Consider the following 22382-nt stretch of genomic DNA (forward strand, 5'->3'; position numbering starts at 1 on the left):
CTTTTCAGGATATGAATGAAGTAGCCAACTTTGTTAAAGGCTCAAAAAATGGTTGTGCGCAGAATGACTTAAACTATCCTCCTTTCACTCCCCGTAAGTCCATTTACTTTAATTAGAAAGCAAAATATCAAAAAATGTATGAATTACTGTGCAATTGGCTACAAGGATGTAAAGTGATTTTAGTTTCATTCTTACGGGTGAGGTTTGAACATTACTAGTGATAGAAAACACCAATATACTGAAGCTGTAGTTCATATAACTGGCTTTGTTCCATTTTCAAAGTATTACTTAATATTGTCCTTGCCTTAATTATGTCGGATAATATAATGATCTTCTTTCACTATCAGTACTTTTTGAGATGTAGGCAGAGCTAAAATGGAACTCACAGTTTGTATTAAATAGTAGGTTTATGTAACCATTGCCAACATGTTCTCAGATGATGATTCACAATTGTAGAATGTAGGTCTCAGTTGTTCTTTGTATGGGTGGAAAAGGTCACAGACAAATCAAACCAGCAGCCAAGAATAACATTTTGTTTTTACAGTAGTAATACTGGCCTTAGTGCAAACAGAAAAGGGCTTGAATGTCATGAATGTGCATTAAAGAAAAGATTGGAAATATTCATACTGAAAATGTACCTTAAAAATTATATTTGTCTTCCTTTATTGAAGGTATTCTTGATAATCTCATGTTTTCTAAGACACTTTGTATGGATGCAGTACAGAAGTGGGGGAAACATTATGATGTCCACAATCTTTATGGATATTCCATGGCCATATCAACACAGAAGTAAGGAATGTATCCTAAAATCTTTACAAAAAGGTTTCAGAACAGTGCATGGCCTGCGTTTTGAAAAACAGCAAGAGACTTCACTTCTAAAGGGAACCAGTTCCTAGAAAACACTGTATTATATTTAAGACAATGCAGCTAAGGCAAAATCTACTAACTAAAGCTGATAGTAAAAGCCACATGTTGCTTTTAAAAGCTACATATTGCTTGTAAAATCTGTATGGAAGGATTATTTAACATTAATGTATTGAACTTCGCTAAAATACACCTGCTTAACTGTAAAGGAGTTCACATATCTGGTACGAGTAATTATTGTAAATCAGTCAGTGTAAATCTGCCGTATAAAAAAACATTGATGTCCAAATTGTCTTTTTCAGTTTACATAATTCCAGTCTTATTTCCTTTCAAGAGTCATCAATACACTGTTTCCTGGAAAACGAAGCTTCCTTATTTCACGGTCTACTTTTGCTGGATCAGGAAAGCACACAGGACACTGGCTGGGAGATAATGCAGCAACATGGGATCACATAAAGTGGGCGATACCTGGAATGCTGGACTTCAACCTCTTTGGAATTCCCTATGTATCACATTACTTTGTGACATCCTTTCAAAATATATGGATGAACAGTATCTCCATCTCTGTGATAACAAATTATCTAATCAAATGCTATCTAGATAACCATCTTATATTTTCAACTCCAGATTAATCCCCTTTAGGAATTTGATTTAGACTTTTTTTCCCTAATCATTGATTTTGAGTTTAGGCCACTTATTTTGATTGCTGTGTCTGTATGGTGAGATAAATATGGGTAACATATTATCTTATATATCCCAAATTACCTGTTACTTCTAGTAATTTTTAAACACTAGTGATAGATAAGAAGCACTTGCTGTTTTTCTTACCTTTTCTGATTAAATAGAGGCATCTGTTTATAAGGGAAATAGCCAATCTCCTTTCCATGATTTAAATTTGTATGACTCTGGAGCTTTTTTCCTAATGTAGGCATATTGGCATCAAACAGGAAGGTAAAGGTTTGGAATAATAGAACAATGAGCAGTGTTAGTTACTACTCAGTATAATTTTTTGTACAACATAGCTAAATTTGAAAGAAAAGAGGTACAAATATGTTGAATGGCTCAGTCACTCTGGCTAGCAATTAAGTTTGAATTAATGTATATCTGAAAACGAGAAGTTTTATGTACAGATTAGAGGTGCAGCATACTGTACATACAACACATTCTGTTTTTATTTAAAGGTTGGAGCAGATATTTGTGGTTTCTTTGACCACACCACAGAAGAACTTTGTAGAAGATGGATGCAAGTAGGAGCATTTTACCCATTCTCCAGGAATCACAACTCTAAAGATCTCATAGTAAGTTGTGCTTTCTCTTACCACATGTTTTGTTACACTACCATATTGCCTTTACTAGTATCACTAATAGTCATTACTGTCACTGACAGTTATACAGTTGACCAGTTTGAAAACAGCAGAACTTTAAGCTCTCTTTATGAAATCTTAGATTTGAGAGGTTAGGCTCCATAAGGGTTAATTCAGACTACACATTTTTGCCAACAGTTTCATCACCATTGGTTGTGCATACCACTAAGGGCAAATACTAACTGTTATGTGACCCACCAGACTGACTCCTGGCAGCCCTTTAACATGCACCTGACTGCATGCCAGGATGAAACCCAGGCTGACCCTGATGCACTCTCCTTGAAGATGGGCAAGGAGGGATGTGGAGTGCAACATATGGTGAGCCTGGAGGAGCAGGACCTCAGGTCACACCTCTGAAAGGCCAACACCACACAGATGTCCACCACTGAATTTCAGCCTCTCTGAAAATGCAGCCACTTTTCCCATGTTTGGCAGAGCGGTTTCTGCATGGTGAAAATAATAATTATTATTATTATTATCTGATATTTCTTTTCAGCCTCAGGATCCAGCTGTGTTTGGACCTGATTCCATCTTGGTGAAAAGCTCCAAGCATTACTTGAACATTCGCTACACTTTGCTGCCCTACCTGTATACACTCTTCTATAAAGCTCATACTCAAGGAGATACAGTTGTGCGGCCGGTTTTGCATGAGTAAGTTTAGTCATTGCCTTTGGTGAGTTTTATGAGGAACAAAAAAATCAGACACTTGAATGTTGTTAGGGGCTTTCTAAACACTGATGTAGTCTGTGGAAATGTACGTTGGAATATATATAGACAACTTCTCAATTCATGAAATACCATTTTGGAGCAATCAGAAGAGCAATCAGAAACCATCTGTAATTTCTGCATGTACGCATATATTATTGTCAGTCACTCTTAAGAGTTGCTATGAGATGTTATTGTCAGCTAATCAAATTATTCTCCACCATCATCATATATATGTGTGTGTGTGTGTAAGAATCATCCTCTGTGTGTGTGTATATATATATATTTATGTAAGAATATATGCTTCCTTGCCTGGAAACTCTTGAATAAACTGTGTTAAGAGCACATGCACACCTACACTTTCAGACACATGTAGAGAACGCTACCTAAACTAGTAAGACCTTACCTTCTTCAGGTTGCCTCACATTTAACAAAAAAAAACAACATAGGAGAGAAAAAAAAAAAAAAAGGGACTTTTGAGATGAGAGATGACACTCTTCAATCGTGTTTCTAGAGAACCCGTACCCTGAAATATTGGGATTGCTGGTGATGGTGTAGTTCCTAAACTAACCAGTTTACTGCTATATCCTTCACACTTGCTCAGGTTCTACTCCGATGAAGTGACGTGGAGTGTTGACAGGCAGTTCCTGTGGGGTCCTGGGCTGCTTATTTCCCCTGTACTTGACCCGGTAGGTTTGGCTGGTTGAGTACCTATCTCATAACCCTTGGGGGGGGTGCAGGGACACGCTGAGACACCATTTCCAGCTCTTTTCTCTGGCAGGGAAGTGCAGCCTGAAATGCCCAGGTGACACCATTCCTGTCACTCCTTTATTGCTCTGATTAGACACCACCTTCCACTTCTGAGGCTTTGCTGTTCAGCCTTGTGACAATTCTATTATTCCGGCTGGAGGTTATAGCTCCTCTCCTATGCATGTGTTTCCTGCTGAAATCACACACACACACACCCGACCCACTGCTGCTTTTTTATGCTGAATGTGCTGAGGTGCAGAAGCAGGCTCTGCCGTTTCCCTGCGGCTCCCAGGAAATCTGCTCTGGCCCCGTTCTTGTCAGGATGTTTCTGTCTTGACCAGACCTGTCAGCTCTATTGGCAAAGCAATTGCAGAGGGCCTTGTTAATTAGCATCAACACAGATCTATCTCCAGTGCAAATATCTTTTGTTGATGATGTTGTTGTTAGATCCTTAGATCATATTTATTTTTGCGTGGGTTCCCCACACTACTGGCTTGTGGCTGAAGATGGATTTCTAAGAAGCCTAGGGTTTGATTGGGTTTTCCCCCCTCCTTTCCTTGATTGCTTCCAGTGGGAGAGCCCACAGAATGTTTTTATCAGGGTTGAAATGGAAAATCTTGCCCTTTGTGCTATTAAATCCCACTGGTATTTTCCAGTCCCCTTGGGAGTCAGGGTCATGTAGTCCGATATTGTGATTCACTTCACCTGTGTATCATCTCTGGATTTTCTTCAGAATTGGCTTCTCTTGCTGCGTTTCAGCTTGTCTGTGGTGCAACAAGAAAGCAGGTAGATCATGGCTTATTCTGTGGCAGAATCATGTAAATAATAGTTCATGCCAGCAACACATGCCATGGAGAAACACAAAACACTTGTTAAATACATCAAAGAAAGTAAGAATCTGGAAGATGCCAGCCAGGAAAAATTTGAAAATCAAGAAGATACTTGAGGCCACGATCTGAGCCAGTGGATTTGAAGCACTGCCTTCTGACTCTTGGCTGCGTACAACGAGCTGCCACATTGTGGAGTGGGGATTCAGTTGTCTCCCAGTAGCTTTGCAGGAATTGTGTTTGGGTTGTTCTCTTCCTTTCTGTCAGCATCCTCATGAAAACCATGAAAGAAAGCAGCAAAGAGGGGGAGTATCAATTATCTTTAAAGTGTGAATTTTACTGGAAAATTCAGTTTCTTGGAACAGATTGTCTTCAAATATGGACATTGTTTCTTTGTTCACCTTTCAGGGTGTGGACAGAATTCAAGCATATATTCCTGATGCTGTGTGGTATGAGTATGATAAGGTATGTAAATGCATAGGATACTTTGGGGGGATTTTCTACATGGCTCTGTGATGAACTTTCCAGCTTGCTCTGGTGACAGAGACCTAAAGTAAAGCCCACAGGAAGGAAACAGCGAGGCCAGGGGTGAAGGGTGGTGGGGTAAGTGCCTGAAGCAAGAGCGGACACAGCTATGGAATAAAGCACAGGAGATGGGAAGACAGATTGAGTGGAAACTTTAACAAAGACCATATTTGAAATCAAATGAAATAGAATAATTGCAATTACGCTACACAAAAGTGGTAAATTATAATTCTAGTAATTAATAATAAAAGTATAAGCTACAAATCTCTTTTCCACAAATAAGTTTGCCGCTACTGTGGTAATAAGTTTGATTGGTGAAAAAGGACAAAAGTGAGTAATGCAACATGCCCGTTCCCTTTTACATCCCTGTCAATAAGGGGGCAAAAATCCCAATGAGAAAACAATGGACCAGTATGTTCCTGCCAGCCGACAAACTGGGACTCCACCTGAGAGGTGGCTATATTTACCCTACTCAACAACCAGCTAACACAACAGTTGCAAGGTAAGCTTCAAAAGGGGATGCTTTTATGGTGGCTTTTTTTCAAGACCGGGCTGAGGACTTTCACGTTCCAAATCAGTAGCAGCCCCTTGTATTTAACATTTTCACCTTGAAGAAGTCTGGGAATAACTGTGAGCCACACCTCACTTCCCCAACTGCTTACATTACAGGTTCAGTGATTAATCACAGGTTTATTTGCCTAGCGTGTTGTAAATTTGCCATGTATTTTCCTCTGTTTGCATGAAAATGAAAGGCAACCAAGGGCACATCTAAGGCAATTCTCAGAGTATTGCAACCCTGTTGAGTGTCACGTTCTTACCATGAAGAGGAAGGCTTTAGTGGGCCTGCTTCGGTAGTTGTTACACGTGTCAGACGGAAAGTCTCTCTTTCCACAGCCGCAAGAATCCCATGGGACTGATAATTGCCCTGGATGACAACAGTGCAGCTTCTGGGGACTTGTTCTGGGATGACGGAGAATCTACAGGTGCGCAGTTACCAGTACTGAAATAAGCAGGGTTAGCAAAGCATCAATACGTACAAGTGTTGCTCTTCCTGCCGCTCTCACGGAGCAAGAAGGCGGCATTGTTGTAATGTGATACTAATACTTGCTTGTATGTCAGTTGGTTTTCATCGCTTTTAGGTGGAAATCTGTAGCGATTTTAACTTAGAGGTTTTTCTTGATCAGGTTTCACTATAGCCTTAAAGCTGCAAAGGTTTGGTATGTTAGTGCGCTGACTGTCAACCATGCTGTCAAGACTGATATATATTCTGTTACACATACCCAAATTGGTTGCCTTGGGTGCAAGAATGCACATGGTTGGTGATTGATACTAAGAATTGGTAGAAGAGGAATAACTAGCCCTGTTATTAACTCTCTGGGTTTATCGAAATTGCTCGTGAAAACAGTAGGAATGTTGTTAAGTCAAACATATGATATTGGAGCCAACATTTTTTATGCCATGTGGGTTTCCACAGCATTCTGGTGCACGAGCACGTGAGTAAGCGCGTATGGGATACATTTGTCACATTGCCAACCTCGCTGTTAGCAAAGCTTCTGGAGAACTTGTTTCCCCTGGGACAGTCCCTATGATTATGCCCAGGCCTGTCAACCTCATCTCTTGCAACAAACTGGCATTGATACTACTTACCTCACCAGTTTTTTCTGTCAAACAATTTATATCACCACGTACCTCTTTTGCTTAGGGTAAGATTAAAGGCACTGTTCAACTGAAGTTAAAATTAAAAAAAAAACAAAAACAAAACCAAAACAAAAACCCAAAGCTAACAATAACAACAAAACAACCACAACACAAACCTTAATATAAGGTTAAGGTTGTTCAGGCATTCTGTAAAGTTAATAATTTTGGAATACATGTATGACTAAGGAAAGCAGAGTTTGTTCTAGAGCAATGGAAAGAACCTTTCCATTATATATCCATAGATACATTGTTTATTTTAATCTTGAGATGAAGGAAGTTTTGAAAGATGAAGTATCTTGAACTGTGGGATTTTCTGTGAGGTTTCTGAAGCTTTAGTTAGGCACCCTGTTTCCATTAAACTAAAAGTATTTGGGGAACTTTAAATCCTTTAGGCTGCTTTACTAGCCTTTGTCCTCCTTACGTGTGTTTCTGAAAGTCAGCAAGCCATTCAAAGGGTTATTCTGAAATGATTTTTGGAAGAACTTCTACCAAATACTCAAGCTTGCGTTAAAATGATTTAAGGGCTTGTATTTTGCAGATGTTATTGTTTTATTTGCAGTGAGCCATAACGTTCAGAGCTAAGGACTTTGGTTTATGGCGTATGCCAGCTTCTATCGTTACATTTCAAGTAGACCTGATCTCTGATTCATGTCCTACCGTATCTGTAGACTGCTGTCAGTGGCAAAAGCGTCAGAGCTTTCTTTAGCTACACTGGAACAGAATGTAGGTTAGAAAACAGGAAAAACTGCAACCTTAAGAATGGACAGATGAGAATGAAGTCAGAGTGGTATTACGATTGAGGTAAAAATAAATAATGCTACCATATTTTGCACAAGATTAATATATGATCTTGACAGTTAGGTCCAAATCCTTCAGGCAGTTGTTTATGGACATATTTTGTCTAGCCATGCAGGTCCACAGACCGGTATCTGAATTAGTGCGTTCTTACCTCTGTCTTCTAATACAGCTAATCACCTCTTCTAGATACCAAAGTGTCCAGTTTCTCTGGCTTATCCTCCAGTTCCTAAAAGCTGCCTTTATCCTTGGTCACAATCTATTTGTTTCACTTGGGCAGGGGCCAGGTCTCTGCCACAACTTCCACAAAAGCAAACAACTTTTGGTGTTCAAAATTGCCTCCACCTTTCCTAATTGCATAGCTACCTTGTCCTCCACACCATGCATCCAACTGTCGAACTCTCTTCTGGTCTTTGAATTACACCAAACATATCTTCCAGAAAAACTTTCAAGCCTTTACTTTTTCTAAATTTTATGGATGTTAGGGATGCTTTTAAGAAACAGAGCTGTGATTCAGCTGATTATTGCTGCCATAAATTTTGAAGGCCTTGGGTGGTTGCAATACGTATGGGTGACAGCTATATGCACTCCTTTGTCAAGGCCTAAAATAATGAAGCTATATCATTGTACTCACTTCTGTTAAGAAACAAAACAATAAAACATCTTGTGATTTTATTTCCTGTTCAAAACGTATAGGTTGCAGTCTTTTCAGGGAAACTTTACAATTTGCTTGCAATGACAGTATTTTTCTTTTTGTACATGGGAAAAAATGTTAGATTGACTCAACTTTTGTATTTCTTCTCCCCAGATGCATGTTATTTCCTCTCTTATGGTTCTGTAGCAAAGATTATTAATATTGTTGTCATTTTTGCATGAAAAGTGCTTATTTAGGGTATTTTAAAGGATTAACTTTAAGCCATACATCCATATGTAAGAGAAGATAAGAAAAAATAACAGTAAAAATTTGCACGTTTTAGAAGAGCTGATTTAAAAAAAAAATTGAAAAAGTTGGAGAGATAGGTCTCCTGGGAGACTGGGCTATGGAAAAAACAGAAATTTCAGTTCCTCAAAGAAACATTAGTAAAAATTTGAGATGTTCCGTGAAGTCTCTGAATGCATTAATGATAATAATTAACAATTTATTGGTGCCCAGCAGTGGCACATCCTGTTTTTAATGCTGCTTCTGCACTGCAAGTGTAACTTCTTTCTTTACCTTTTAGGTACAGTTGAGAGTAAAGCCTACATTTACTACAAGTTTACAGTTTCCAATGTAAGTTTTTTATTTCTAACAATCATATTTTGATTTATTATTTTTATCAATCATATCTTCAAAAGAACATTCTTTTGTCCCTCCTTATTCTCCTAAAAGATTTGCTACGAAGCAATATATTTGACTGCAAAGTCAAAGCGGAGTCATGTTCAAATTACAGTAATTTAACAGAAGTGAAAATCTGGTGTTTGTCTTTTCTTCTCCTAGTTAATATAAGTGTCTGAAGAACACCTGTTCTTAACCTCCTAGTTAATATAAGTGTCCTGTTGTCCTGTTTCCTTTCACATAACAAACTCAGGAGCAATGTTTATTGAGCAAGACAGCTATAAAACATCAGTGGCAGTTAAAACCGAGTCAGAGAGGAGGTGAATGTAATGTTTGTGATACTCAAAATACTGAGAATTTGAAAAAATCTTTGTATGCTACAAAAATATAGCTAAATGCTTCCAAAGAGTGATGAAAATCTATGCCTAGTCTGAACCCAACAAATCTACTTCATGACTGTTTACTTTTTATTTTTTTTTTTAAAGTGCTTTGGCAAAGTGAATTTATGTCAAGCTGGAGTCCAGATAGCTTTCCTGTTCAATATTAACCAGAGCTATCCTATGACAAGGTTTCCAAGAAAAATGATATCATATTTTTAGTACAACAATAATAATGTCTGCTAATTTCCTTTGCCATGGTGAAACAGCAGGGCAGGAACTGAGAGAGAATGTGTAGGAACGTGGGAGTGAAAGCAAAGGAATAAAAATCGGAAGCACACACATTAGGTTTTGTGGGTTTTTTTGTAATCATATGTAATCATATATTCATATACAGATAAGAAACCTCAGTTACTGTTGGAGTTTGGAACCCTTGTAGCCAAATCGTCAGCTGACTGTAATGATGTTGAATTAAAAATTAATAAGGAAGAAATTTAAGAAGTATAAGGAAATATAATAAGAGTAATAAGGAAGTTATACACTGGCATATGTGACAGCCATGGTACACTTCCACTGTTTGAACTCTTAATGTAAGTAATGTGATTGAACTAGAACTGGCATTTTTATATCAGGAAAAGTGAATATGAACCGTCACTTGTTAGCACCTGGCAAGATCCCAGTCAAGTAGAGGTTATCTGCCTTGTTGCAGACATGTGTCAGACTTTTGCTATTTCTAAAACAAGCAAAAAAAAATAAATATGGAGATGAAACACAACTAGGAAGCATATTACATACATGGTGGAGAAGTATTATTGTAATAACAAACAATAATTAATATTATGAACAAGGTATTGGCTTACCTTACGCTACAGTAAGAAGTTCTAATTAGAAAAAGTTAAATCAGGAGGATTTTAGGTAGATTTTTTAATAAGAATGTGATCAATGCCTTATTTTTCAGAATGTTCTACAAATGGATGCTATAAACAGCAATTATACTGATCCAAACAATCTGAAATTTGAAGAAATCAAGATACTGGGAGCGCTCCAGGAAATAACAGCAGTTACTGTATCTCAGAAAAATGTTGTGGAAAGTTCTCTGCTTAATATCACCTATTATCCTTTAGAAAAGGTAAACATTAAAAGGAAACATCTTTCTTTGGGAGATAAACATCTTTGAAATTGCATCACCTTTATTTTATATGTTGCAAAGGACAGTATTCAGTAATAATGTTGTTTCAACAAAACACATTGTGTATTTTATTACAGAAAAAAGTACAATTGCATTAATCTCAACTGCATAGAAAGTTCATCTAAGTTTTGCTCTCAGACCCTCAGTGCAACAGAAAATATAGTTAAGCAGTTATTTATGTTGCAACATGTAATTTTTAAGAGGAGGACTAGCTTTGTGATTTTGTTTGATATTAGAGGAAGGAAACAAATACTTATGTTTTAGATGTTTCTTTTTGCACTAATCTGTAAAACAAAACCAAGCACAATGTTTAAACCTCCTTTATCACTTATACAGAGTTTTTCACAGGATGAATACAGGAAAGCAGCAACACAGTGCATTTATGTGCAAGGCAAGCAAACGTGCTGCTGCTAGTGGGAAGCTTTCATACAAGTAGTTTCCAACACTAACGATAGTGCTGACATTGCTTTGAACTTGCATTGTACACCCTCTTTTATTATTACAAGCAGCTGAGTTACCTGTTATTTCAGTTACTGAAACAAAATATTTTAATTTTTTCTTACCTCTTGCATTCATATTTCAAAACACAAAGGAACTGTACCTTTATCTTTATTTCTGTTTGCTTCCAAGGAAGCTATGGGATGAAGTAAAACTTTTTTAGATTTTTCAGATTTTTATCTGCAAGAATATCAGTTGTGTGTGTTTGTAAAAGTGACACTGTATCAAAACCTACGGGACAGGGGTTTCTTTGAGTTGTCATGTAGCAAAATGTATTACACCTGAGGACTCTCATCTCTGCTGACTGAAGGAAAGATGGATGTGATGTGAGATTTAATAACTGCTGATTTCTTAATATTTATAGGTTGCTCATATAACAGGACTTCAGCTTGAACTGGGAAAATCTTACACAATAACATGGACTCAACAACTGAGTGTCAATGAAAGGTTTAATTGTTACCCCAGTCCTGACCCAACACAAGAAAAATGTGAACAACTTGGCTGTGCTTGGGAAGTAAGCAAAAATAATTTCCCTAAACTAATGAGACAGAAACATTTCCAGAATCACAGCTTGCTCTTTATAGCTGTTATAGTGTAAAAAGTAGTCTGGCAGATTTGTCAGACTTGGAGAAAATGGGGCACAGACATCAGCTGGCCGGTGCTAGCAGGTTTTATTTACCTGACCAATACATGGTAGTTGGCAACTGTGTAAGCTCTTCCAAAGTATGCCAGAAATCAAGGAAAAATGTGGTCTTTTTGAAAGATGGAAAGAAATAATGTTAGTTATGAAAATATAGAGTAGGCTAGATATCTGCATCTTCAGCTCCCTCTTCTGCTTCACTGGCGCCGTGGGCCTGAAGGGCTTAACCCCTTTGTTTCGCCCTCGTGGTCATAGAAGCATCAGATTCCTCTGGACCTCAGTTTGGGAGGAAATCCTTGAAGCCCCCAGAAGTTTTGGTTCGTATGTGAACTCAATTGTTTATACCTATATTGAGGAGGTATTTCCAAATCATAGTCTCCAACATGCAGTTCTTTACCACCTGGATTCATTCATGACTCTCCCGTGGCCGTAACCAAATGGGAGCAGCATGCTTTGGCAAGGTTGAACTGATAGAGGCTCTCTCCAGCTGAAAAGACTCCACGCTCCTCTAAGTCTAAAATTTGCGACTTAGACATATCTCTTAGGCATGAAGACCCAAATTCTCTGCTAGCTTCTCTTGAGCCAGCTACAGCTAAGGTGAGTTAGGAATATTTTCTGTACTTTTGGACATTTGGAAATGACTTTTCATGTGCAATTGAACTCTGGTCCTGTTCTGGACTTGCGTGTGTTTTGAACACTTACTAAGTGAAAAGGCGCTTTGATTTTGGTGACGGCAGTTGAATGAATATTCATGAGCAATTAAGATGTGCAGAGCAGGCCTGGTTTCATCTGAACAGCTAGGCAGGATTGATGGTAAGTATCCAGAGGTGGGAGGCTAATGCATTAACCTACATCAGCTCATCTAACCTCAGGGCACCTAGTCCGAGTGTTTCTGCTGCACTGTAGCAGGGAACTGAAAGTAATTTTGTTGTCAAGAGATCTTCGATAAATAGGATGTAATTCTCAGTGGATATTTTAAAGGTAATACATGTGAACAAAACCAATGGAAAGGTCTCATCTGATGTTACCTGAATATCTAATGGTTTTGGACACATCCCCTTGAAGGCAGCCAGAGACCAGAGAGTAATAAGATTTAAAGGGGGGAAGCTTTAGGAATTTCAACAGGCCAAGACGAAGCTATGTTGTGGGATTGAGGTGAATATCACAGATATAGGGAAAGTAAATCCACCTTCACTGTGCAAGGATTCAGTTTCCTGACTGAACTATTTGTACAGCCTTCACTGGATTGTTTGAGTATGTCTGATTTAGTGTAGAGATCAATGGGTTCGGTGTTACTTCTTTATTGTTCACTAGTTGCATTAAGTTTTCCCCAAAATTATACATTTGACAGATATCTGATAAAAATGGGAGCTTTGGATTCTGTGCTAATAACCAACACAAAATACAGCAGGGCAGTGTAGCTCACTAACCTGTAACGTATTTCTGTTTGCAGCAAGTAACATCAGGCTTGGATATTCCACCCTGCTATTACAACTCCAGCAATGCTTACTCTGTAGACAAAATAGAATACACCTCGTCAGGTTTGGCAGCCAGCCTCACCTTAAACAGTGCCAGGACCAGGGCCAATGACAATTTCACTACACCGATTAGTACACTACGCTTGGAGGTGAAATATCATCTCAACCACATGCTGCAATTTAAGGTAATGCCATTCCAGAATCTATAAGTATACGTAATGTCCCATTGTTAAAAATAGTCTTATTCATGGAAATTAGATGGGCTTTTTATAGTCAATTCTATATGACAGACAGTAGCACCCTTGCCTAAATATGTTTCTCCTTCTAACCAAGCAGTTTATCTTGCATCTTTTTTTGTCCTAGAATTTTGTGCTTGGTTTTACAATGCAATTATATGAATCAAAGATATAATGTCATTGTATATGTGTAATGTCAACTACAAACTGGAACTGAAGACATGTTATTAACATACAAGTTAATTTATCTAATTATAGAATTTATAGATAAACTTTATGATGAAGGTACAGCTTATGTTTACGTTAATTATTCTACTTCTAAAATTGTTTAGATTATAATTTATTACTGTGCATCTAATAATAGTGATATAAATGTGATGCTTTAAAATTTTCAGGCATCAAGAACTAACTTCTGTCAGCTTTCAGAACATGTAAAGCTTAAAAAAGAATCCCTCAAAGCTTGCTAAAACATGAATCAGAAGGATATTTGCCATACACATACATATACGCCTATATTTTAAATATAAGTATATACTTTAAATTCATATAAATACTTAGACAATCCATTCCTGATCCAAAATAAATCCTTAAGGTTTGGGATTTTTTTCCCTCAAACCAAAAATTGTGAAAGAATTTGTTGAATAATATATATTGAAAGAAAATATTCATCTCAGCAAATGTTTTCAACAATTTTTCTATCAGTTTCAGTTTTCTATCACTATAGATAAGAATACAAACAACTCATTCATTGAAATTAATTGATTATTACTTCACAGATTTATGATTATCAAAACACACGATATGAGGTTCCGGTACCACTAAATCTCCCGAGCTCCCCAACAAGCACTGATACGGAACGACTCTATGAAGTATCAGTTCAGAAAAAACCATTTGGTATACAAGTTTGGCGCAAAAGCACAGGAACAGTCATGTAAGCCATAGCCACTTTGTTTTATTTCACTTGGCTTTGTTAGCTCTTTTCAAGTAAAACCTTGTGTGCTATGTACTTTCTTGTGAACTATGTTGTAAATACCTTAAGACTGGCTTTTGCATCCTTCCCATGAAATGACTGGTGCTGCTTCAGTGGAGGTGGCTTCACCACTGCATTGTATGCAAGCACTGATCATGGGGAGGGTGGAGAAGCTGACATGAACAACGTCCGAATTTTTCTCATAATTATCTAAGGTTTCTCCGCTGTCACTTCATAGTCTGACACTTGCAAAAAGCCTTCTGCAACATTTGAAGTGTTGAACACAGAAAGCTCCAAAGGCAGTGTTTTGTGTAGTTTCCAAGTCTTTGAGAGATACAATGATTTTCTACACTTCCTAAAATTTTCCTTAGGTGTGACCACAGCACTGATCATTAAGGATCGATCATTTGGTTCAATTTAGGAAAAAAAAAAAGTAGACGAAAATAGTGTCACAACTAACTTCCAGATAGGTTTTGGTAACATCACAGCTAATAAGTATGACAGGAGCTTCCACATTTCTTTCCTTGATTTAGCCTAAGTCAGAGCTAGAAAACAGAGAACAACAATGCTAGCAGTCTCTGTGTTACATTTGTTATTCAAAACACATTCTTAGGTCATTATTTTAAGTACTTAAAATTTAATTGCAAGCTGAAGTCCTTTTTGCCAAGCAGAGTAATAATTCAAACTGCAATTCAGCCTCCTGGAATGAGGTAATTCTTTGGCAGAGCACCATCATGTTGTAGTTTGTTTTCCAACTGTAAAGATGGTGATTTAAAATAAATGAGACCTATGAATATACTTTCAATGTAATCTGCACAAAAAGTCCAGAAAATTGTTACAAGCAACTTATTTTCTGTATTTCATGTGGCATCAAGGATCAGTCTGTGACAAAAATCCAAGCATACTCTCCTGAAATACATTTTCTCGCTAAATTGCCGAAATATGATGCAACTTGCGGGGCATGATGCCTGTGTCTTTGAGACATATGGAGGACTTTCTGTCTCTAAATCATGTATCAAATTCTTAGACATTCCCATTTCATATGCTTTAAGTTTTCTCAATAACCATAACAGTTTTATTGCACCTTTACTCAAGAGTGAGATTTTCAGAGAGAGTAGCCTAAAAAAAGTGTCTGCCGGCTAAACACAGCACTGAAGACACTGTATTCTTGTTTTTATTTTCTCTTTTCCATTTTAGCTGGGATTCACAGCTGCCCACCTTCACATTCAGTGACATGTTCATTCAGATTTCTACCCGCTTAGCATCCCAGTATATATATGGATTTGGAGAAACTGAGCACAATACATTTCGACATAACATGAGCTGGCATACCTGGGGAATGTTCACAAGGGACCAGCCTCCTACTGTAAGTAGAAGCAAATGTGGGGTTTGGACCAATGAACCTAATGTGCAGCAGGATTTCAAAGTACAGTGGATGTCTGCTGGTACTGGACGCACCTATTGGCTTTGATTGTATTTATTGTGGTTTATAATTTCGATGGTGTCTCAATGGCAATGGTTTCTCTAAACCTCTTCTTTGTGACCAGCAAGACTAAGGTGTGGAGCTCATGTCCTGAGCCAGATGTTGGAAGACAACAAACGGCTTAGAAATAACTGCATATTCCTCCTTTTTATATTATTCTTTTCAGCTAATTATTCTGAAAGCTAGACATGAGTCAGGACAACTCCTACTGCTCTGGGATTAATTTAGTACTTACAGAGGTAAATCAGAAATCTTAGGTATATGTGTGAACTTGTGTTATTTCCTATGAGATAGCACAATGTATTCAGTTTGCAGGGAATGACCGACGAAATAGTGGCAGTTAATTATAACTCTAATTTCCAGTTCAGGTCTGAATATATTTTTGAGTAAATTAAAGATCACAGAATGCCACCAGCATCTTCTGAACATATAGACACCTGCCACTGTTTGAAAAGAAGGGAGAGTTTTGTTCTGGGGGAAGCACTTTCTCATTTGGAAGTTTTAAAGGCAGTAATACCTTTGCTTTCCTTCCTTGTCTGGTCAGCCTCAACAAGACTAACCACCTTTTATTAAACTTATTAATAAATTTAAATAAGCAAATGCATGCAATATTTCCCCAGTAAAATGTATTTATTTTGTTTGCAGTACAAGTTGAATTCCTATGGTTATCAGCCATTTTACATGGCTCTTGAAGAAGATGGCAATGCCCATGGAGTTCTTTTGCTTAACAGCAATGCAATGGGTAAGAAATCCTTCACTTTATTTTCTCAATGTGTTTTATATTTATGGTCAGTGTTTTACAATAGTGGCAAATCCAGGTATCATTTTCTCATTTCACTTCCTCCATTTCCAGATGTGACATTCCAGCCAACCCCCGCCCTGACATATCGCACCACTGGTGGAATTCTTGACTTCTACATGGTTTTGGGCCCAACGCCAGAACTTGTTGTTCAGGAGTACACTGCAGTAGGATCCTTACTCTATGACAAACTAATCCTGGGTTTTGGTTGGTTGGTTGGTTGGTTTGGGTTTTCTTCACCTTCTCACCATAAATTTCTTATTTTTAGCTGATTGGACGACCAGTCATGCCACCTTACTGGTCTTTGGGATTCCACTTGTGCCGCTATGGATACAGGAATGACTCAGAAATCGCCCAGCTGGTGGAGGGCATGAAGGCAGCTGGAATTCCCCATGTACGCTGGTAGCAGTTAACATTTGAGCTCATGCCTGAACTTTTGGCTTCACCATATTAACTAAGACCATTTAAATAAGAAATCAAAAACTAATCAAAAAAACCCACCACCATGGTAGAGCAGAGCAGACAGTTTTATGCCAGAGCTGAACATCTCTGCACACCCTGGACCATCTTAAATGTAGGCCTTAGGCTGCTTCATTTGCTTTAACGTTCATACCAGAGAGGTAACCAGATGCCTTTAGTCATTCATGGGCTCTTGCCATGCTGGCTATGAAGGAGAAAAGATCAGCAAGAGAAACAAGCAGGAAAGAAAATGAGGCAGCATTATTTTGATGGTACATTGCCCTGTGTCAAGTCAGCTATGATTTGGCATAGGTGGCTGTTGGGAAAGTTGGAATAGCACATAGGTCTAACAAAATTATACTGTAAATGAAATGTGACTTTTCATTTTAAATGTAATTAACATTGTTATTTCAATACAGAACTGTTTTCAGTTTCCTTATAGATATGGTAACGTGTGCAGTTTCTGTGTACCTACACATATATACTAATCCAGGACTCTTTTCTCTATTATCTATTGATTTCTACCCTCAGACTAGATGCAGTAGTGAAAGGTTTATTTTGTATGGACTTTTTGATAGGTTGTGTAATATTCATTTAATAGCTTTAGCTTAAAGTCACATCTGCTTGCAATTTTACAGTTCAAGAGTTCAGTAGTTTACTTATTTTGGCAGATTTTCAATAAATATATATTTGGGGGAAAAAAAAAAAGAGAAAAAATAATTTTACATTGTTATTGTGAACTGCAGGATGTCCAATATGCAGATGTTGACTATATGGAAAGGCAACTGGACTTCACCATAGGCACACGCTTTGCTGGATTACCAGCTCTGATCAACAGAATAAAAGAAGAAGGAATGCGATTTATAATTATCCTGGTCAGTTTTGAATACTGCTTTTAAATTTCCATATATCATTGCAGAACGCAGAATATATTCAACAGCATTTCTAAACTTGTTTTTTTAAGCATAAGGGTAAAACTGTTTTTCATTGTAGGATCCAGCCATCTCTGGAAATGAAACCAATTATCCTACTTTCTCAAGAGGTCTGCGGAATGATGTCTTCATAAAATGGCCCAATACTGATAACATTATATATTCCAAGGTACTGTTCTTAAAAATTAATGACAGTAGAGGCATGCTTGACTTTACATGCTATCCATAGTGGGAAAGTCTGCTAATGGTATAGTCATGCCTGCTGTAGATGACACACTGAATAAATACTACAAACTGGAATGTCTTCGGTTTGTGCTGTCATTCCCATAGGTATCAGGGAAGAATTGTTATATCTGTCTGTTTATGCTCAGTTTATATTCAGTGTGGTTTGATTATTTTAAAATGTTCTTTGTCCTGTTAGGTCTGGCCATTTCTTCCCAATGTACAAATCAATGAGTCACTGCCTGAGCAAACCCAAATACAGGTAATGTTGATATGGTTTGGTTATGGACTCAAATACAGACAGACCAGCACATTAATTAAGGAAAATAGCAGTATGCTTGTTGACAAATCTTACGGGAGGAATAAGGTGCAGAAATTGGCTAGTTTTGAAAGAGCCAAAAAAGTTAGTGAACAAGTAATTTTTAATTTTTTTCCCCATTTTTTTTTAAACAAACACCAACATTTTAACAGCAGGATGCTTTCAATCCTCTATCTGTTTTGTTTTCCTACTATTTTACAGATCTATGGAGCACATGTTGCTTTCCCAGACTTCTTCCGCAATTCCACTGTGGGGTGGTGGAAGAATGAAATCCTGGAGTTCTACAACAATCCCACCAACCCCTCCAGCAGTGTCAAGTTTGATGGCTTGTGGATTGTAAGTATGGAAAGGTATTTGATTACTGGATTTTTTTTTTCTCTGCCAGACACTAGTAGAGGCAGAGGGTATCTAAACTATTAAGTAAAATAAAAAATAGGCTGGAGGGAAAGCAGAGCACCAGGCAGAACCTCAGCCCCCAGCCAAAGACACCACTTTGGTTCTAGATTATACACTGCACTGCTTCAGTATATTGTGACTTTCTTCCTCCGCTATGACACTGTTTGCACTGGGAAAATGGAGCCCAGAGTCATTGTTCTTCCCTTGAAACACTTCATGGCTCCCTGTCCCTGCATTGTGCCACATGTGAATGTGTGGGGAAAACATGGAACAGCAGACAGCCTGCAGCTGTAAGGGCTCTGGAGAACTTCTACAATGCTGCTTGCTTGTAGTTTACTGTGTTTAGTAGGTTTGAAGCAAATACGAACAGGTTTTACTCTATGATTTTAGGACATGAATGAACCAGCAGCTTTTCTGAATGGTGCCATTGGCGGATGTAGAAATGACCTCCTAAATATGCCACCATACATACCTGGTAAGTCTGATCACTCCTTAAAACAGTTTTACATCATTCTGATTATTATGTTATTTCTTCTATGGCATACGTGGCATAAATGCCTGAAGTTAGGTATGTAAACCCACAACTCCTAACTGAAAGTGGCCCTTTATTTCTGAGATTATGGGCACACTTCAACGTCATCTATTTCATTGGGAGCAGTAACTACATGGCACTTGTTTTTAAGAATAAAGTAATTTTCAGCTCCTTGCCTGTATATGGATTTTGATACCTATTTTATATTTAGGTGCTTTGCTTTAGGCATGTTAGAGAATGTAGCTCTCTGATTTGCAGTTTTCTCAGATGAATACTGCAATTAATTAAACATTTAGAAAATATTCTTGTGATACCTCTTGTTACCATTTATCTATACAGTCAAACACTTAAAATACTTCACTTTCTTAGCTTGGCTTTACTTAAGCATTGGTGTAAAGTAGTACTAATTAGCAATTATTTATTAATGGTTTATTAGCATACTCCTGTTTCTTACAGTTGTCTTAGTTATTATGAATAGTTTCTCAGGAATTGTCAGGAAGTTAATATTCACACACAGACCATATCGCCCACCCCACACATTTTTCTGTTTATATGGATGATATGACAGGGTTTACAAAGATTCTCAATATCTTCTGAATTTGAATATAGTCTGTTCACTCTCTGAGCCTTTTCAGTAAAAGCATCTGTAACCTACAGACCCAAATGCCTACATATGAATATTAGAAATACTCTATTTTTAAAAAGCTATTTATATATATATAAATATTTTTTTTTTGTTCCCTCTCCGTTAGATTTGGGATACCGGTCAGATGGATTAAATGTCAAAACTCTATGCATGGAAGGTCAACAATATCTGCCAGATGGTACCCCAGTTAGACACTATGATGTACACAATCTTTATGGATGGTCACAAACCAAACCTACCCTGGAGTAAGTGACGTTTGCATGCATTCTTGCTGTCTCCAAAACATGTAGCAAATGAATACTGTGTGCCTACATTCTTAGAGCCCAGACTTTCATCAGTTTATCTAATATGCCTGAGAAATCTTTCTTCTTATTCAAATGTCTTTGAATCTTCAACTCAGCCAGAAGCGGAGCTGGATACTCAAAACCTTTTGAGCAATACTGCTGAGCTCTGGCAGTTGTTATCATTTCAGTCCCGCTACTGCTCAGCGCAGTGATCTCACCTGTGGTACAAGCAGGGTGACATGAACCTCAGCTGCTGCAGGGGAGGGGGGTCTGCGCAGGTCTGAGCTGAAGCTGTGCTTCCCTGCCTTCACTGCCATAAATACCTTCTGCACTTGGAGCCACCTAGAAGGGAAACCACACCTGCCCAGGCACGTCTGCTCCTGCAGCTGCATCACTGACTGTCTCGGGACAAGCAGGCAAGGTCTCTTGAGTTTAGCAGCTTTAAAACCACTGACCCTGAGCAGAGACACAATTTTCAAGGTACGATTTAAAGACAGCTTACCCAAGCGTGGTGCTAAAGAAACTTATTGCTCCCTGAGCTGCGGAGCAGCTCTGGGTACACTGGTCCCGAGGGCTTCATCCATAGAAATGTTCTGTTGCGCGAGCTGAACTGGTGACCTGTGTTACAAAGTGAGGTGGCCACGGTGCTGTTTCTCATATAGTTTAATTTGGATGTAATTACTCGCCATCGAGCGCTTCCTTGTCTCAGCACCTTCAGACACAACATGTTGCCTTCTCAGCAGAGATTTCTATCATGAGGCAGCGCCAAGGCCACCCCAGGGCGATGCTGTGCGTTGTAACCGAGAGCAGTCAACCCAAAGGCACCGCGCGGGTGTTCCCTTGCAAGGCAGAATGGAGAACAGGTCTGAACGTTTTGATCAGCCTTTGGGAACAGTAATTACTCAATGATAGCCTCCCATACTTACTGTAATCAAGCTATAGAATACTTTTTGTGGCTAGGCTTTGCTGGGATAGCCTGGTTTATTCCCAGGGCTGACGCTGCTGTTTTAGCCTTACGTTATACACCCGGTGAGGGAAAATGAACATAGCTTCTTAACAACGCAAATTTAAGGGCTCATTTATGTCCTCTGTTTGAAACAAATGAGCAGGAGTGAAAAGGGGAAACAGTGACTTTTATTATGCAAACCTTGTGCATAAAGCTTTGCTTTTAAGAATTTATTTCTTCAGTGCCAAGGCAACTGTCGTTATCTGTTCCTTTCTGAATAGTCCCCCAGCCTGCTTTAGATAACGTCTGATCTAATGATAATGAATCTGTGCTGTTTCATTTCCAATTCAAGGAGTAAGCAAGGGAGAGTGTTGCTTTATAGGTCTTAACGACCTTAAAGCCCTTGGTAACCTTGATACTACCATAAAGAAAGAAAATATCAAGGCTGCTTGAATTTCTGATGGAGTGGATGTTACATCTGGCAGTGGGCCATTGCAGCGCTGCCAGTCAAGGCAGGAGCGGAGTTGCTGACAGGGCAGAAGGCAGGTTGGATCCCCCTGCTGCCAGCCGAATCACGTCTGTCTAGGCGCTGGGAGTAGACAGTCGTTTGACAGTAGGAGGATAGTACCATCTTTCCTGTGTATTAAGTATGAACTGACATGTAGTGAAATATTTCCTCTGTTTTGAGAGGCACCGTAACAGCAGTGACTACAATAAATTACACGGGTTATGCAGATATTCTTGCAGTTCCAATTTACAGAAAAATGAGAGCTTAGGTAAACAAATATTTATGTATGTCATCTCCCAATTTATTCTTTGGAATTCGGTGAGGGAGTACTTGTGCAACTGAAGACATATTGTAGCGATCCTTTATTCTAATGTCAATCCAGCCAAACAGGAAGATCGTTTGTGCACAAAACTGGCAAATGCCTGTAACTTAGGTGAACAGCAATTTTCTAATGTAACTTGATTTAGCTTCTCCATCCGTTAGGCAGAGGGAGCTTCTGGATATTGGCTTAACGCTCTTATTTTGTAGTGAGGCCTTTGCACAGACCTGAAAAGTGGTGAGTAGTGTGACCGTTGGGAGGTAAATTTGGGCTTTGTGACGGGAGTAGTTGCTTTTCATGGGCACA

At 38.4% G+C, this 22382-nt stretch overlaps 1 protein-coding gene across 1 annotated transcript in view; it reads left to right on the plus strand.

Moving 5' to 3' along the window:
• The window catches only part of SI (sucrase-isomaltase), a 53176-nt gene that overhangs the window by 19063 nt on the left and 11731 nt on the right, over window positions 1-22382 (plus strand). Inside the window, exons 13-36 of the mRNA XM_037407571.1 lie at window positions 9-93; window positions 672-789; window positions 1199-1370; window positions 2046-2162; window positions 2725-2879; window positions 3538-3622; window positions 4919-4975; window positions 5413-5537; window positions 5930-6018; window positions 8749-8798; window positions 10179-10349; window positions 11272-11421; window positions 13001-13210; window positions 14038-14192; window positions 15429-15597; window positions 16360-16456; window positions 16568-16680; window positions 16782-16907; window positions 17719-17847; window positions 17966-18073; window positions 18326-18388; window positions 18647-18781; window positions 19232-19316; window positions 20126-20264. Of these exons, the coding sequence (XP_037263468.1) occupies window positions 9-93; window positions 672-789; window positions 1199-1370; window positions 2046-2162; window positions 2725-2879; window positions 3538-3622; window positions 4919-4975; window positions 5413-5537; window positions 5930-6018; window positions 8749-8798; window positions 10179-10349; window positions 11272-11421; window positions 13001-13210; window positions 14038-14192; window positions 15429-15597; window positions 16360-16456; window positions 16568-16680; window positions 16782-16907; window positions 17719-17847; window positions 17966-18073; window positions 18326-18388; window positions 18647-18781; window positions 19232-19316; window positions 20126-20264 (2903 nt within the window). The remainder of the gene's footprint in view (window positions 1-8; window positions 94-671; window positions 790-1198; window positions 1371-2045; window positions 2163-2724; window positions 2880-3537; window positions 3623-4918; window positions 4976-5412; window positions 5538-5929; window positions 6019-8748; window positions 8799-10178; window positions 10350-11271; window positions 11422-13000; window positions 13211-14037; window positions 14193-15428; window positions 15598-16359; window positions 16457-16567; window positions 16681-16781; window positions 16908-17718; window positions 17848-17965; window positions 18074-18325; window positions 18389-18646; window positions 18782-19231; window positions 19317-20125; window positions 20265-22382) is intronic.

This window comes from Falco rusticolus, chromosome 13 (assembly GCF_015220075.1).
Source record: "Falco rusticolus isolate bFalRus1 chromosome 13, bFalRus1.pri, whole genome shotgun sequence".
NCBI lineage: Eukaryota > Metazoa > Chordata > Aves > Falconiformes > Falconidae > Falco > Falco rusticolus.